The 18,184-nt window shown below is 44.3% G+C and overlaps 1 protein-coding gene across 7 annotated transcripts in view; it reads right to left on the reverse strand.

Annotated features, from left to right (window-relative positions):
* Positions 1-18,184, reverse strand: part of ASTN2 (astrotactin 2) — an 828,204-nt gene that overhangs the window by 443,216 nt on the left and 366,804 nt on the right. For 4 of the 7 annotated variants that reach the window (XM_023628756.2, XM_023628754.2, XM_070251107.1 and 1 more), the window contains 3 exons: positions 2,801-2,885; positions 2,204-2,278; positions 1,263-1,400 (listed from right to left, as the gene is read on the reverse strand). In XM_023628756.2, coding sequence (XP_023484524.1) covers positions 1,263-1,400; positions 2,204-2,278; positions 2,801-2,885 — 298 coding nt within the window. The remainder of the gene's footprint in view (positions 1-1,262; positions 1,401-2,203; positions 2,279-2,800; positions 2,886-18,184) is intronic. The other 3 variants (XM_070251110.1, XM_070251108.1, XM_023628755.2) reach the window with 1 other exon arrangement.

Genomic DNA, 18,184 nt, shown 5'->3' on the forward strand with positions numbered 1-18,184 from the left:
CAGCTGTTAGCTCAGGGCTAATCTTCCTCAGGAAAAAAAAATAGAAATAATGGTAATCTACCATGAATCAATTTTTGTGTGCATGAAATCATCTTAGTTCTTAGTAATTACCATTTCATTTTCTAAGTGCCATCGCTTTAATAATGAATTCTTTTTAAAACTACCTCTTTGGGGAAATATCAGTAGCCTGAAAAATCATGTTAGGTGCATCCCTCCATGAAAAGTTGAGAAGGTGAGAATAAACAAACTGCAAAGCAGTAGAGTTGGGTTCTAGGAGCTTCCTATCAAGGAATGCCGCGGACATACTGATAACATCTTGATTCAGAATGACCCAAAGCCAGCTATATAGTCATAGAATAACAATCACTGGGAGTAGAAGGGTGGGGCATGACTCCAAATTCCAGTACAGGAGCCAATAAGCTGTGTACAAGCCAGTTCAAAAAGTAAAATGGACCATTTTTGGTAACACTTAAATTTCTAGAATGCTTCCCCTAGTCAAATTGGGAGGAAAAAACAAAAACAAAAACCTCCAGCAGAAAGCTCCAGAATAGTGCTAGGATCAGATCTAAGACCACTGGTTTAATTAAATCAATAAACATTTAGTAGATGTCCAAGACGTACTAGGAACTGGGGATTAAAAAGCTAAATAAATTATTTTCTTTGACCTTGAGAAGTTCACCACAAAATAGGACAGAATGATATGTAAGCAATTAATTAGAAGGCAGTAGAGTTAAGACTATAATGAAGTGAACTACAAGGTGCAAAACGTGTAAGGCAAGATGTAGTCTCCATCCTTTCATGAATAAAGAACAAATAAGTTTGACCTGGACGTTTAGAAGCTATGGATTAGCCCCCAGTCTGTTCGCAGTACCAGCGTCACAATAGAAAGCATCTCATTCTGCGATCTTTCATTTTCATGATTCTCTATTATACTATTCAATACTGGTCTTTTATAAGACAAGATCATTAATGATCCCATGATGAGCCAGATAACGTGTTAGTCTCTGTCACATTTTATATAAACCCCAAATGAATGTAATACTGCTGAAATATAAGGCATTGAGGCCCACCAAGGTAGGACACTTTGAGGGGTATGGAGCATGGCATATGTGACAGTGTTCTTTACATCATCTACCAGGCAGGTGCCTCCTTCAACAATATGGAGAGCATTTCTTCCCAGGAGTTCCTGTGATCCTAAAACAGAATGGATTCCATTGCTCCAAGAAGTCCTTGGTACGGGATGCTGGAGATGACTTCCCTACCTGACATCTGCAGGGTCTTCCGTGACGAGCACGTCCGTCTTGCAGCTGGCCAGGGGGTTGATCGACAGCTCCACGGGAGGAACCACAAAGCTTTTGCTGACAGGAAGCCAGAGTCCTTGGCCCAAGCTGAAAGTAGACCTGCAATGTAAGAGTTTCCATTGGGGAACTCCCTGGGAGGCAGAATAAAAACAGAAAAAAGGGGTCCCTTCCTTCCATCCCTTCCTTCCATCCCTTCTAGGACCCTTTCTCACTCCCCTCCCCAACTGAGTCCCCTGCATCCTCCAAGGCACAATTCTGGCCACCTTTGCCCAGACTTGGATGGTCATTGCTTAAATCTGTTAATCATTTAGCCCATGTGTTGCTTTGTATCGCTAGTTCTCTTTTCTTGAGGACAGGTCCTGACACTCACTAAACAGTGGGCTCTGTGAGGACAGGGACTATTTCAGCTCTGCTTTCGCAGGCAGTCCTGCTAGCCAGCAGGAGTTCCATATGCAACTGCTAAGTCAGCAGGGGCAGTCTGCACAAAGGTTAACAGCATGGACTCTGAATCAATTTGAACCAAAATCTGATTCCCACTTCTGCACTTAATTGGCTGTATGTCTTCATCAGCTTAAGTATTGAAGTTTCACACAAGATTTCATGGAGGTGGTAGGAAGAGGTTCTATGCCTATAGAGTATTTCTAATCACTGGACTAGACGATCAGTAATGTCTCCTCCAGTTCAAATACCTGAGTCTGTAAGTCTAGATGCCAGACAAGCGGCAATTAGATTCCCATAGCAACCTGGGCCATGATGGTACATTCATGCCAATGAGAGTTCCTCTGCACTCACTGCAGCCTCCAGATTCACAGGCTCAATCGACTAAGGATGCTTGACTTCACCTTCCTATGAGACCCGTCTCCATTCCCCAGCATCATACCCCAACAGGATTGTGAACTCACCTGAGAATCTTTTCAGGGGCTTGCTCCCCCGTCACTAGGTCATAGCCCCTCTCAAGTGTAGTGTAAGGCCAAGGTCTGTGGGAAGAACAGAGGGAGGGAAAAGAAAGGGGAAAGGAAATGGTATTAGACAGAAGCAGGTGAGATTCATATATGGACACTGCTTAAGAGTAGCTTTACAAGCAACCAAATTTTGCAGAAGTAATTTTTGGCAAGACTATTTATGTTATAAAAGAATGACTCCATTTCACAGAAAGACAACACTTTCAAGTCTACTTGTCTGTTCTCGAGTTTATGCAAAAAAATCTGATTCTCTTTCTTTATCAATCCACTTAGGAAGTGTTCATTGATTACCTACAGTTTGGAAGGGTGAATTAAACTTCAGCCTTTGTTCTCTAGAATATTCATCAGTCATGTACCTTTAATGCTAAAATGTGACTTGGTGGGAAATGGGATTCACTTCCCAACGGGTTTTGCAGGAATGCAACTGTTGCAAAGAAAGAAGCCTCTTTGTGGAGGGATTTTGGGCCTCTGGTAATAGAACAGAGGAGATGGGAATAGTCCTCCACTGCCCCTGCCCCAGTGTCCTTTGCCACTCACCCTTCACTCTGTCCCCAGTCACTGCGCACACACAGGTGTCTGTGAACTGGGTCTGGGGCATAGCCTTCATGACAGCTGCACTCTCCTGTAAGCAAAAAGAGAAAAGAGTCTTGTGAAATACTGCCTGCCCAAATTAGGTTTCTACCCTGGTTACCTTGTTTCCTTAGAAAATAAAGTGAGCTGCCTAGATTTAGAAAAGGCTCATGGAATGAGGGTGTTCTGGTCTACCTGTCACTGTGGTTAATAGTTTATTCATTTGTTCATTCACTCACTTATCCATTCAACAACTTCTGACCATACTCCCTGTCAGGCTCTCTGCTGGGCACTGGGGATGCAGAGATCAAAGGTGCAACCCAGATGCAGAAGGAGCTCATGACTTAATGAGGGAAACAGGAAGTGACCTCGTGGTACGAATGGAGGTCCTAATTTCAAATATTTAAATTATGATAAAGTACGTTTGCACTAAAAGTACAATCATAAAATTGAATTTTCTTCACCTTAGCAAACAATTCATGCTCATCCATAAGCCCCAAATGAAATGCCACCTCCTTGAAGATACCTTTGATTTCCGCTTTTGGAAAATTTGTTTTCATTTATCATTCCCAGATTTTGTTTTGTTTTGTTGTTGTTGTTTGTATTGGTTGGTTCCTCTCCTCCCCTCTCCTCTCCTCCTTTTGTCTCTTGTTCTCTTCCTTTCCATCTACCTATCCATCATCCATCCATCCATCCACCCACCCACCCATCCATCCTTCTACCCATCCATGCATGCATGCATCATTTTTTCCTGGCCACATCTTACACCTGGTTGCATGAATTCTTGCTAGCGTTCCACACTGCCTTAAGTATATTCTTCCGTTGGCCAAGCTTATTTTGGGTGGCTAGCACATGTTTTACTTCCTAGTATATCTTCAGAGTTCAGAATCTTGGAAGGGTTTTCAGAAGTTCTGTGCCTTACCCTATTGCTGTTATCAGATTTGCTTCACTGTACATTCCTTAAGGTCAGGGAATATTTTTTGATTCAATTAGTTATTGTTTTTCTTAGAGTGTATTTGTGGAATGTTCACAGATGCTTTACCAAAAATAGATTTGATTAAAAAAACAAAAAGGGAAACACTGTACTATTCATTAGAGCTAGTGGTGTGTGATTCTTCATGAGAGTGATACTTACACAGTGTTCCCCAAACTTACTTCATCTTGTCTTGTTGACAAGGAGTCTTGGTGGTGGAACAAGCCACTAGATTAGTGTTCTTTTGGACTTTTGGAAGTGCTGGTAGGAACTACCCTGGCTTAGCCCACTGCATAGAACAGAGTAAGTACTCAACATTGTGAGTTGAACGAATAGTTAACCATCTGCAATGGCTCATAAACTTCCAGACTTTTGCTGGCAGGTTGCCTTCTTTCTCATCTGGCGATCACACTCATGCACACTCTCAGAGGAACCTGCAACTCTTCAATCCTACAGTGATTCTGATTGACCTGACTCGAGAATTTCCAAGCCAGGGTTCACAGAAATGTATAGTTCCATGGGGGAGATTTAGGGACTCTGCAACTTTTAGATAATTTTCATTTTCAAATCTCTTTACTGGAAAAAATGAAGGCTAAACACTCAGATGTTACTTGCTAGAATTTAGGACGTTAGGGAGCATTTTCACATGACCTCCGGTTGCCAGATAAACTTATGCAGGCCTCATTAAAAAAAAAAAACTTCTGTCATCTTTGTTTCACTGAGGAGGATACTGAGGCTGTGAGTCGAGGTGTTAACAAGCTTATGGTTTTTGCAATTACATGTGTTGTGAATCAGGATTTTTTCAACCTTGTACTACCAGAACAAAACACAGCGATGAGTATGATGCTAGACAGCACAGGATATAGAACTACCATCTATAATTTCTGATTTCAAAATGTTTGTATTCATCAAATAACCTTATTGTTTTCACTGATTCCCTATAAATGTTAAGCATTTGACCTTATACAAGGCATTCCGAGTGTTAAAAACGCACTCTACCTTGTTTTATACATTACAATGCTGCTTCATCTTTGTACCTCCGGCAGTAGCAAGTATCTGGCAAACAGCCTGGGCTTAATAAATGTTGGTTGAACTAAAATGGTAGTAAGACAGAATATGGAGTGCAGAATGGGTCGGAGATAGTATTCAAAATATTCAGAATAAGATTGTTGAAAGAGAGAGAGAGATCTACCTTTCCTTTTCTCTGGATACCTGGTAAATAGGAGGGAGGCAGGAATGCTTTCATTATATGTCCCCTCCAATAGCATGCCCGGGGTCTTCCACCAAATGCGTGTGCTGTAAGTATGTGCAACCTAATGGACTGACTGTTGCCGAAGGTAAGGAAAATGGAGGTCACGGGCCGAGATCCCTGCGATTTGGATGAGAATAATTTACCAAAGTGGGGAAGGATAGGAGTCACTACCGATGTGTTAAAATGCAACAGTCCCTTCATGAAATATTCACCACTTTAAACACGTCTAATATTCAAGATTAAAAGTCCTGGGATTTGTCCTCGAGACTCCAGGACTGATTTATGATCTGCCACAAGCCACAGGCCTCATGATTCATAATGGGAGAGGTAAAATGGTTACCTCCGGCAAAGAGACAGGAAGTCAGGCTGTGGTGGGCAAGGAGGGGTGGGAAAAGGGGCTCTTTCTTCTTTATGGAAAGGGCAAGAGCCGAGGTTCCTGTCTCTCCTATCAGTAACTCTGCAGGAAAGGGCACAGGTCATCTTCCTCCTTTCCCTCTTTTTGGGAATATGAATGAGAATGAGAAATCTATGGAGAAAAAGGGCGCTGTTATATTTTTCTCTTCATCTCTTGTGTGCTTACTAGGCAAGTTTCACCTGCCCTGGAATGGATCATTAATTACTGATGCTTATTATGCAACAAATATGCATTTTGAAAATGAGAGCCATCCACCCTGGAGGCCCCCAGAAGGCTGCCTTCTGTGAAGTAGAGGGAAAAGAGCATGCGTGCTGGAGGCAGACAGACCGGGGTTCCAATCCTCATTTTCTCTCTCCCTAGGTGTGTGGTCTTGGGGAAGTTACCTGTTTCGGTCTCAGTTTTCTCATCAGATGAATGGGAATGATAGTAATATCAATCTCACAGAGCTGATGTAAGAATAAATTGAAGTAGCAAAGAATAAAGCTCATGGCCCAAGTAGACAATGAGTAGATGCTCAATACTTTAGTTTCCCCCTCTTTTCCTTTCATTCCAAAATGGCCACTGGGTTCTGATATATGCTAACACATTAACTCCAGGGGCACTAGATAAGTAATTTTGTCCTTGTTGGGTCTTAGTTTCCCCATCTGCAAAATGGAAGGTCGGAGTAGGTGTTCATCAACTCTGAGCACCAGTGAGAGTCAGTCATTTGCACTGCCTTTCCGAATCCCTAATCTCTGCTTTCTGGACACTGTCTTAGCCTTAGCTGTGATTACTCTTAGCAATGGGACCCGGTATCTCCAGCAAGATTTCCATCAATGCCATTGCTATTGGCTTTATTGACTGCCGTTTCTCATTTTGCTGGCTCAGCTAACTCTCCACTATTTGCAACCAAGCATTTCCTTCTTGCCAGATGCAAGCCTCTGACAGCCCAAGCTGAGGATTAACCCCTTCCCTCGGTGAATCTTTTCCTATATCTTGCCTCTGGATACCCGGGGTAGCCAGGCAGTCAAAGAACAGCTCTCCAGGGTCGCACATTGACATGGTTTCCACATGCTGACTGTGAACTCCCAGGGTCCCTTACTCCTGTCACTGCAGAAGCTCCTTGCAGGAAGGAATTGTGCCCATCTTGCTCACCGTCGTATCCAGTGCCTGTTGTACCGCCTGGTACCTAAATAAATGAGGGGATATATTTCACAACAGTGATGCCTATGCTAATGGGATAGGGAAACAATTTTTTTTATTTGCCTGTTTTCCCCACTAAACTGGAAGTTTCTTGATTGCAGAAACCTTTTCTTAATCATCTCCATATCCTAGAAATTATTATAGTGCCCAATGCAGGGTAGGTCACTCCTTTGTTGAATGAATGAATGGATGGACGAATTAGTGAGTAGATAAATATATCGTAATTTTCATGAATTCAGGCTGAGTTCATTTAGAATAATGATGGCTCTGCTGAAGACTGGAAGAAAGTTTCTTACATTCATGGCAGGTATTTGCCAAAGAAATGGAAAGTGTAAACATAAGTGCTGACAAAATGTCTAAAATAGAATTCTGTTTCACATCAGAGCAGAAAAAGCTCTTAAAGATCATCTAGTTCAGATCTTCCCAGCTTCACATTTCAGAAAGGGAAATGCAAGCTCAGAGAATGAAGACATTTGGCCAAGTCACTGGACTAGCCTCTGGGCCAGTCAGGATTAGAACCTAGGGCTCTTGGCCATCACTTCAGCATCCTTTCCACTGTGCTGGTGGTCTCGATACTTCAATGCACGCAGCAACATTTTCCAAGAATTTTTTTTCCTTTGTACTTCTCTGACATTTCTGAGTTTCCTATAATGAGAATGTGTTACATTTATAAACAGCAATTATTTTTATAAATATAATGAATTTGAAAAGTCCTTAGATTAAAAACATACATTTATATGTGATTGATCATGCAGACCTTAACAAAGAGTTTAACCTCTTCATTAAAATGGTTCCCTTAAGGGAATTCAATTAAGTGATTTTCATCATGCTAGTTACTAGAACTCTATATTATCAACTATAGATGAGCTGTATGGGCTTTAAGATATTTACTCGTTATGACTCCTAGGTCCTATTTATTGAGTTCTCATTTTATGTTACCTGCATTCTCACTCCAGAAACTCTTGGGTAAGAGCAATGGAATCCCTCAATTATGAACAATCTGAGTTCATACAGTGTGGGGCTCTCTTAAACCATTTCAAAGTGGACAATGCCTTCATGTTAATCATATAAGGCCAGTGGGATGGTGAAATGGTTCAGATTGTCGGCCCTGGAGTCATCTTGTTTTGGATTCAAATCCTGGCTCTGCCACTGAGAATTTGCATGAACTTGATCAAGTCGCTTCGCCTCTCTGAGTTTCTTTCCTAATCTGTCATGAGACTGATATCACCTACCTGCTGGGAAGATCGGTGATGTATTTGAAAAGTCCTCAGCATAGTCTTTGGCATTTCTTCTTGCTGCAAACATCACAGCTATTTGAGTTTTTCTTATTATTGTTCCTGGATAGGAGGGGCCAATTTAGCATCTTGTTTTAGTGTAAAGAAAGGTGCTTTCCAGAGGAAGGATAGTGTCAATTTCAAGGTATGCCCTTTGCAAAGCCAGACTCAGTTTCTCAATCTGTAAATTTGGGATGGCTTGAATGAAATAATCTCCAAGGCTGGTCTTGGCATTCCCAGAAAGAGCAACATCTGTTACCTTTGTCTATGGTTCCTCCTACTGAAGGCCACACAGGCAGGGACAAGGGCATCAGCTAGAGGTTGCTGCCTCGCTTGTCCCCTACAGCTCAGAGAAGCCCATCACCTGCCCAGGAGAGTGCTAGGTAAGTATAAAGCCGTCTTCCCAATCTTGCCTGGCTGTCTGGCTCCCCTCCTCCCACCCTGTCATCCTTTTATGATTCCATTTTCACTTGCTTCCAACTCAGTCATCACTTATCAACACATGCAGGGACACTGGCTGCTGTTCACTTTCCTATTTACTCTTCTTGTAGCTGTGGCTTAGGAGGAAATCTCCCTGGGCCCTTGGAGCAATAAGCGTGCATGGCACCGCTTCCTGTTCTGACTCCAAAGGGGCCACCTCGGCCTATTCACTCCCATGTCTCCGGAGCCCAGCTGGGGGCCAGGTGAACAGTGGAGAAGGCATGGGCTGGGTGTGCTGCTTTGTGCTAGGAGTGATGTAAGACACTTAAAATATGTCGTCAATGTCATCTTGCAGGTCACACCAATGACTAGCTTCAGGAGGACGGTACCAGTGTCCACATTATAAAATAAAGAAACTGAAGCTCAGATTGGACTAGTCTCTTGCCCAAAGGCAAAGAGTGAGGTCTTCAAAGCTCATTCTCTTCTAAACAACCACAAACACCGCCACAACACATATAACCACAAGGGCAATAGCAAGGAGAGCGGCCTGTAACTTGACAATTATCATGTGCTAGACAACAAGAGTGGTCAAGAAGTAGAAACCTCCAATCCATCCCCATTGAAATTAGCATCCTGCTGATTTCTAAAATCCCACCATAACTAAAGGTTAATAATTTATCTTCCAAATATCCTCTGTTCAAATGTAAATACTTTATGTGAAGACTGTATTGGATTCATACTAGCTATGTACTGAAGGGTTGTTGGATTGATTTCTTACTAGCAGGGGTAGGACATAGGAGTACCATCATATCTTCTGGTAATTGAGCATCTACTATTTGTTGACCTGACCCAAATAACTTCTGGTATCCATGACAACATTGAGAGGAAGGTTTATTGGCTCCACCTTGAATACTATGAAGCTGAGACTTGGAGAAGGCAAACTGCCCAAGATTGTGACCAAAGGAGTGAACATCAAGCCCAGGATCTTTCTGATTCTTCCTTCCCAAGCTTTGCGATGACTCCCTAAGAGGACATCTTTTAAGAGAGTATGGAAAAAGGGACGGGAATAGGAGATCAGCAGGTGCTGAAGGAGTATTAATACCCCTGGTAGATGGAACTATCCATGCCAAGTCCTTATTGCTCTGTAGTAGCATGACACATTCACATACTTGCCATGGCTGATGGTGGGAATAGGGACATTTCTTTCCTACCCTTTGTTTTCAAGCTTGGCACATGACTTGCTTTAGCCAATGGGATGGTAGCAGAGATGATGTGAACTAAGGTTTGAAACGCGTTGTGTGGCTGAGCTTGCTCTATTGCATTCCTGCCTCTTGCCATGAGAAAGCCATGCTCCAACAAGTGGATGGTCCAAGGAGAGGGAGGGACATGTGGAACAGAGCTGGACACAATCTGAGCTTAGAGTCGAGTGCAGCTGAGTCCTGGTTAGACCAGTCCATCCAAATTTGTAACAAAGGAGAAAAAATGCTTACCGTTGTTGATAATAAAATGTTGTGTATGTTTTTATACAGCATTAGTGGAGCAAAAGCTGCTGATGTACCCCAAACTATATGGCCCCCTCTTTATGAATAATGGTCCCACTTTCTTCCCAAACTGGAAACCTTACAAAAAACTATGACTGGACTCTATTTTTTTTTGCCCTCAACATCCAAATGGTACTTGAGTCTCACTGATTCTACTCCTTTGTTCTCACTCAGACTCATTCCTTCCCATCTCTCCCCACTGCCACTGCCCTGGTGCAGGCCCTTAACATTGCCCACGTGTGCTATTGAAAAGGTCCTGCCACTGGTGATCTGCTTTCAGTGTCCCTCATCTAATCTGACTGCTGGCCAGTTATCTTTGCAAATAACAGCTGCACCCATGGCTCATCCCCCAAACTCTCAGTGGCTTCCAGTTGTTTTCATGGTAGAGTTCATATAACCTAGTCTAACACTCAAAGCCCTGCATGACTGGCCCCAGCCAATCTCCCAACCCTATCAATTACTCTCCCTCCCTTGTATCTTTCTTCTTCTAACTTCCTCTGGGTTTACTGATAAGACAGGACCATTTGAGACCTACCTGCAACCAGGACCTGCTTCTTGCAGCAAGTCTGCCCTGATCCTACTCCTTGAGAAAAGCAGAGCCTGAGAATTGGAGAGGGATGGATTCAACAGAGGAGAGAGAAGGAGTTGAAAAGGAATAGGAGGTGAAAGGAAAACTAAGTGACAAATGATAATTTAGTAAAGTGATGAGATCTTTGGGGCAGTTTTGAATGTAAGCAGTGTCATCAGGGAATACATTTTACAATGCTGACCCCTCTGCAAGCTGCGGAAAATCACTCTACTTTTCTAGGCCTCGGTCTTCCCATCTGTAAAATGAGTAGCCAGTACTACTCTTCCAAACCTTGTTCAAATTCTAGTCCTTGATTCTTCCTCTAACATGCTCTGGTCCTGCTTCTTGGTCATCATCTCCCTAGGGACTTGGAGGGAGGTGGGGTATGTGTGGGAGGGTTGAGAGTTTGGGGGATAGAAGCTTGGGAGGCAGAGGAACATGATTGGAGGGAAATAACAAGAGGATATAATTTGGACTTTTATGATGTGAGGAAGACTTCTTTAGAAGTCTACTCAGCCAAATGTGCTCTGTGACCTGCGACAGGTCCCCACCCTCCCTGAGACTCAGTTTCCCTCTCTGTACAGGGAGAACGTTGGTCTTTATGACATCTAAGCAACTCCTCGTGGGAGTCTCTGATATCCCTTTTTCCTTACATTGCTAGAGACGTTCCAGCCTTGTGTTTTCCCAAGCATTTGAGACAAACTTGGACCCTGAATTTTAGCTGCTGGCCGCTCATTGCCATTTACTATCATGCCTCTGACAGCAGAAGAAAAATCAAATAGAGGCTGAAAGGTTCTCGTGGCACACATTGGTGATCGGGTCTTATGGAGATCAGAGTCCTTAATCAAGGCTACATGGGGACTAATTAGCATTGACCCAGCTCATGGGGGCAGCCTGTGTGGGATGGCCAGGGCTCTGAGAGGCCACCAGCAAGGCCATACCAGGGCCCCCGTTTCAGGGTCTCCACCAGGGTGACCCCTATCTACTGGCTCCATTCTCTTTCTTCCTAGCCTCCTAGCCTCCTCCATCCCTGAGTGTATCACACACATGGTTATCTATAAATTAGTGTCTGGGAGAAAAATATGTGTGTAAGAGACTTCCTCAAAATTATGGCTGATTGAGGATGGAGGGGAGAAGAAATCTCACTAACAGCCTGGATTGGACATGGATGCAGACACCTCTGACAACCAGGAAGGATCTGGTTCCAGTTTACCAAGAGGAGATTCCTAACATGGATGCACAGAGCTGGGCCTGCTGGGCAAGGGATCGCCCTCTCCCCAACACGCCCCACCCTTGGTTCCAGAGTCCTGCATCATCCAAGCTTCTCAGAAGGGGAAGGGGTTGGGGAAGCCAAGGGACACAGCTGGTAAAGGGGAAATGGCAGTGCCCTGGGGATCAGAGAGATCTGAGGCTGAATCCTCCATCTACTACTTACAGACTGAATGGCCTGGATAAATCACTGTACTTCTCTGGGCCTTGGTTTTCTCATCAGAAAATGGGCATCTTAAATCCAATTTAAAAAATTGTCACAGACTGAAGATAACATGAAAAACAATTACCAGACATGTAGGTAGCATTCAGTAAATGGGAGTTACGATGATGATGATTTTTACTAGGATTACTATTACTGATAGTAGCGCAGTCATCGTTGTCCCTGTTGTCCAGGCAGGGCTCCCCAAGGCCATATTTCCTCTCTGGTTTGGTGTCGTTGCCCGTCTTGGCTACAGCTCCTCTCCTGGGCTTCCTGCTTTTAGTTCCTCCCTTTTACCTCCCCACGTGGTTCTTGCCTCATATCTTACATCTTGAGACCATTTTCCATTCTCTGTGCACTTCCTCTGTGCCCAGTGCAGGCAGGATCAGGGAACAGAGATGAATTCATCTGATTCTCTGTCTTCAAGCAGCTGACACTCACACAGGGATGGAGAGGAAACCACGTCATGACCACCAGGTGTGAGTAGGGCTGGAGGGTGTGTGTGTGCAAAGAGCCGCAGGATCCAGAGGAAGGAGTGCTGAACTCTGCCCCAAGGTCAGGGGCGCAACAGCAAAGAGGGAGGGTAAATATTAAGAGCAACCACAGAGAGATTCCTGCCAGGGAGGGTTGGAAGTTCTTTATTTGTATTCACTCATGTGACCCTCACAACAAGTCTGCAAAATAGGCTCTATTTTCAACCCCATCTTACAGGTGAGGAGGCTGAGGCCCAGAGGGGTAAAGTAAGGTCACACAGCTAAGAGTACCCGAGCCAGGATTCGAATCCTGCCAGCCGGGTTCCAGAGACTGTGCTGCCTCTCCATGAGATGTAAGAGTTTTCCAGACAGAGGGAAAGATGGGTGCAAAGTCAGGTCACAGCACAAATGGGAAATGGTGGGCTTTTGTTTCTCTGGATCAGCAGGGTATATTGGATCACCTGAGCCAGAGGGTTTAACAGGCACTGAGCAATCCCACCCTAGTTCTGTGGGTGTGGGGAAACAGCCTCTGGAAACCCCTATAGCCATCTACAAAAATACTCATTCTAAAGGCTGAATCCAAGCATTGCGCATGGAGAGAAGTGGTTTAAAGCAGAGAAGACAGGCAGTGGAGTCAGGACAGGGTTTGAACTCTGCATTTGTCACCCAATGGCTCCATGACTTTGTACAATATCCCATCTCTGGCCAAGACTCAGTTTCCTCAGTTCTACAATGAGGTTAATCAGGCGGGGCCCTCTCACTGAACAACATCAAGGATGCTCTATTCCCATAACGGGCTTCATAAACATAACCTGCTATCACTACGATTATTATCAGAGAGCTGCTTTTCTCAATGCTCTTTCCTGACCATAGTTCCCATCCTGGACTCCTCGATTATAATTCGAGAAAAGGGAAAGGCTAAAAGATGCTTATGGATCTTGTTAAGCATGATGTGTTTGATCCATCTTTTCACCTCCAAACCACCCAACCACCCTGTGAAGCAGGAGCTGATGTTGTCCTTATTTTACCGATGAGGAAAATGAAGCCCTCAGGGGTCAAATGACTAGCCTCCAGTTCACACCGTGAGAAAGCAACAGGATCAGGATTTGACCCTGGGTCTGCTTGATTCTGGAGTCAGAGCTCCCCCTACTATACGAAGGAAGGTGAAGGAGGTCAGCATGACCCTCTCGTGGCTCTTCTGGCCATCTACCACACGCCTATTGGAGCTTACGGGGATGTAGATGAGACGAGGCTATGTGTTGTCAATGCCACAGGACCCCACAGCTCCGCTTCCCCGCCAGTTGCCGGGTGGGCTTGCTCAAGTACCTCCGTCTCTCCGAGCCTCATCCTTCTAACTCAGAAGATGGGGAGCATCAGCCCTGTCCCCCGACTCACAAGGATGCAGTGAGGATAAAATATATACTTAGAACATTCAGAACACACGATGATTAATAATGCACTTATTCCCCACTTGAAAAAAACCTGAAACAGCAAAGTGAAATATACAAAATAAATTAAGCAGAGGGTAATTATTCATTTTGCAAAAGAGTTCTTCACAAAAGAGATGCATTGATTTTTTTTTTCTTTCTAGCATCGGCTCTCTTTGTGGGTTTAACATCAAATTTCATTTATAAAGTTAAAGCAAAAAAAGTAATGATGTTCCAGATGTGCCCTGAGTACAATGGGTCACATGGAGGTGTCCATGCCATCCATGTCACCCACAAGGGGTCGGAGAAGAGTGGGACCTATGCCTTCATCTAGTCAGGAATTGGAGGAAATGAAGGGAAACTGTGGATAGCCTGTGATGTCTGCACTCTGGGTCAGAGGGTCCTTTCCTCAGAGTGACCTCAGCCTCAGCTATAGGCAGATGGTCAGGGTCACAGCCAGCTTCCCCAGGAAACTGGAGAATAGTCATTCCCAGTTCCTGCCATCTGGAATAGTATACCATTTTACATAATGTGTACATTCAGCTGAACCCAGCTAATTTTCACTTTGCTCATCTCATCCTGATTATATTCATATTCATGTTCCTGCTCTCCCCTCTCCTTGCTCTTAGTCATCTTCCGTTTTATGGCTCTCTCTCTTTCTCCCATCTCTGTCTCTTTTTTTTTATTTCTCACTGTTTGTGTTTTTGAAGCTGCCTCAGTTTCTCTCTCTGGTCTCTGGTTCTCTGTCTTTGCTTTTCTCTCTCTACATCTCTGTATTCCTCACTGTCTGTCTGTCTGTCTGTCTGTCTCTATGCCTCACTTTCCCTTATAACACTCTACAGTGAAAAAAACTTGAGTTTGAGTCAGAGGCTCAAGTTGAATCCCCAAATGCACCTTAATTTCCTCATCCACAAATAAGAAAAGAAAAAAAAAAAAAAAAAGAAGGTTGTCTGTCTGCTTCAAGGGTTAATCTGAGGATTACATAAGATGTTATATAGAGGTGCCTGGAGCAAAGAGGACATTCACTTCCTGTTAATTCCGTTTCTCTTTCTTTTCTTCCTCTTTTTCTTGATTTCTCTCATTCTCCCCTTTCCCTTCTTTTCCCTTCTTCTCTCTCCCATTCCCATCCCTTCCACTCGTTGACCTCCTCTCACAGAAGCACACACACCACAGCCTCCACTCCCTTCACCCTCCACCCTAGGCAGCCCCCACTTTCCGGCAACCATTTAATTGCAGCACAGCACATGGTCCCATTACTAAGACTCAAATTCTTTTACAAAACGTTTTTACTCCACATTTCCTGGTATATGATGGAAATCATCATGAATTATTAAAATTAAGCAACGTGTGTCCAAGTGGCCTGCATCAGACTTCACTACAGAGTCAGACTTCGCTGTCATGTCCATTTTCGGCCATTTGAGAGATTGTAGCCAGCTATTCATACAATAGAGGGCAAGGCCACCTGACCTCACTGGACTGGTGCGGAGCAGCTTGAATTCCTGGATGCTCTGCCCTGAGGGATGGTCTTGGTGTGATCATCATAAAATCCAGGTGCCTCCTTCACTGCTTGTGGTGTGGCAGAAACCCATCTAGTGAAGTTTTAATTAAGAGATCATTTAACATTATGTCCAAAAGGTTGGGGTGGACACACACACGCGCGCGCGCACGCACACACACGCACACACACTCTCCTCCTATTCAGAGGCCTTTCATAATCTACATTAAAATGATAGCTCCCTTCAGTCAAAACAGAAGAGAAAGGAGAATGTGGTGCGTTGGGCTGGCTCCCTATAGATGGTATCAAGCAACCAGAGAAGGCTACTGCTATTGCTAAGTGCTATGTTTTAAATGGTTTCCTGGAGGCCCTTTCTGCTCAGAAATCTGTCATCACGCCTTCCATTCCATCATGATTAAGTCTTTTGTGGGTTAAGCCTTGCCAACACTGGGGGGTTTCTTTTTGCCTCTGATTCAATAATTTCCACTTGTTGAAGACTTATATTTGCCATATAATGCAGCGGGTACTTTGTACTGATTATAATCGTCAGAATAACCTAGCAAAGGTGAATATCTTTTCCTCTGATGAAAAAAAGCAGGAAATTGAGGCTTGGGGAAAATTAAGCAATTTGCCCAAAACTGTACCAATACTTAGAGGCAGAGCCAAGACTGTAACCCAGGTCATCTGACTTCCATGCCTCAACTTTTTTCATTTTGCTCTGACTGTCTCTCCAAAAACAAAACAGAGCCCACCATGAGGGCAGGTTGATTATGAGTAAATGGAGGGTGGTAGCAGCATCTTGGCTGCTCCCCTCCCCAGACTGACTCAATCTTCGGGCTGAGTCAATGTTTGTAAAGAAAGACATCAATGAAGTTTATGGGGAGCTTTTCATGCCCCAGATGTCCTGCACTGAAACACTTACTTGCGTGAATGACTAGATCTGATCATAAAGCTGCAAGACAAGCCAGGAAAAGCACCACCAGAAGCCCACACCACTTTCACACGTTGTAAAAGACTCCTGAAGGCATTGGGTCAAGTCGCAACTGGGGGCCTACATGCCAAGGATAAAGATAAAACATCTGACTGCTTCAGATGGTCTCAAGAGGTGGGAAAATCAAGAGTCAGCATGCAAGTTGGGAGCCCTCTGCTCTGCCACTCACTTACCCAGTGACTTGGGCAAGGCCCTGACCCTCCCTGAACTCAATCTCATCAGTTGTGGAAGGAGGGGGTTGGACCAGATGCTCTGCATGGTTCCTCCCAGCCCTGGACCTCTTTATTCTAGGACTCCCCCCAGTATATCCCTGCAGGAGATTATTTGAAGTCTTCTTGGGAGGAGAGTTGAAGAGGTCACTGTCATGAATGAATATTTTTCCCTCCCCAAGTTTAAGGGGGACTCAGGGTTGTGCACGTGCTGAGCTGCCACCTGAGGATGAGTGCCTCCTTAGATTTTGTACCCAAGGCTCATGACATGCTTCACTTTAGTCCCAGCCCTGCTTGGCATAGTTTCTGTAAAGCTCTATTTAGCCCCTCATTTGTATCGCATATTTGTATCACTGCTTCCCTTCTCCTTTCCTCTTACGTCATTAGTGTGTGCCATGGACTAAATGTTCACGTGCCCCCAAATTTATATGCTGAAGCTGTAATCTTCAATGTGATGGTATTGGAGGTGGGGCTTTTGGGAGTTAATTAGGGTTAGATGAGGCCATGGGTGTGGGGCCCTCATAATGGGATGAGTGGTCTTAGAAGAAGTGGAGGGAAGAGAGATGGCTCTCTCTGCATGCACAGAATGAGGAAAGGGCACGTGAGGACGTAGTGAGAAGTTGAGAAGTTGGCCATCTCCAAGCCGGGAAGAAAACCCTCACTAGGAACCAATTCAGCGGCATCTTGATGTTGGACTTCCCAGCCTCCAGAAGTGTAAGAAATAAGTTTCTGTTGTTCAAGCCACCCAGTCTATGATATTTTGTTATGACAGCCCAAGCAGTAAGACAGTCACCCTTTCCAGTGTCCTTTCTTTAGAGACAGTGTGAAAACTGGGCCTGAAGCTCATACACATGTGGAGGACACAGCAATTGGATTCTTCATCTCTGATCTCAAAGCATGAAACCAATTAATTAGACAGAAAGCTCTAAGGGGCAGAGATGGCAGCTTCTTTTGCTCTCTCTCCCCAATACTGGGCACGATGCCTGGTATAAAATTGGTGCTCAATAAATAATTGCAATGAATGCCATGCAATATCTGTATTCCAACAACTTGGTTCCATCTCCACTGCTACCAGCCTGGCCAAGGCCACCACCATCTCTGGCCTGGATTACCACTCAGTCTTCTAAGGAGCCTCCTTTCTATCACTCTTGGCTCTGTCCCTATAGATTTTTCCCACTAGAGTGGCCAGAATGATCCTCTTAAAAGATAAGTTAAATGACACCAGTCCTCAGCTCAGAATGCTCCTGTGGCTGCCCATTGCATTCAGGTTGAAAGCCAATGTTCTACAAGGCCCTGCAGGCTCTTGTCCCTCTCTGACCCCCACCTCCTAAAATACACATAGTAGCCCAGTTGCATTCTCCCGCATGATCTTCCTCAACTATGTGAGGCATACTCCACCCTCAGAACCTTTGTGCTGGCTGTTCCCTCCTCCAGGACTCTGCTTTCTCTGGATAGCTGCAAAGCACACTCTGCTCACTCAAGTCACACCTACCTTGAAGAGTCTACCTAAATTTGCAACCACCTCTCTCCTCCAAATTCACAGTCCCGTCTTCCTTCAGCCTTTTTTTTTTTTTTAAATTAACAGGTCATCTTCTAACATATGATACAATTTGTTTATTTGTTAATACACATATTCTAATTACCTGTCTGCACTTTCCCC

This window comes from Equus caballus, chromosome 25 (genome assembly GCF_041296265.1).
Source record: "Equus caballus isolate H_3958 breed thoroughbred chromosome 25, TB-T2T, whole genome shotgun sequence".
NCBI lineage: Eukaryota > Metazoa > Chordata > Mammalia > Perissodactyla > Equidae > Equus > Equus caballus.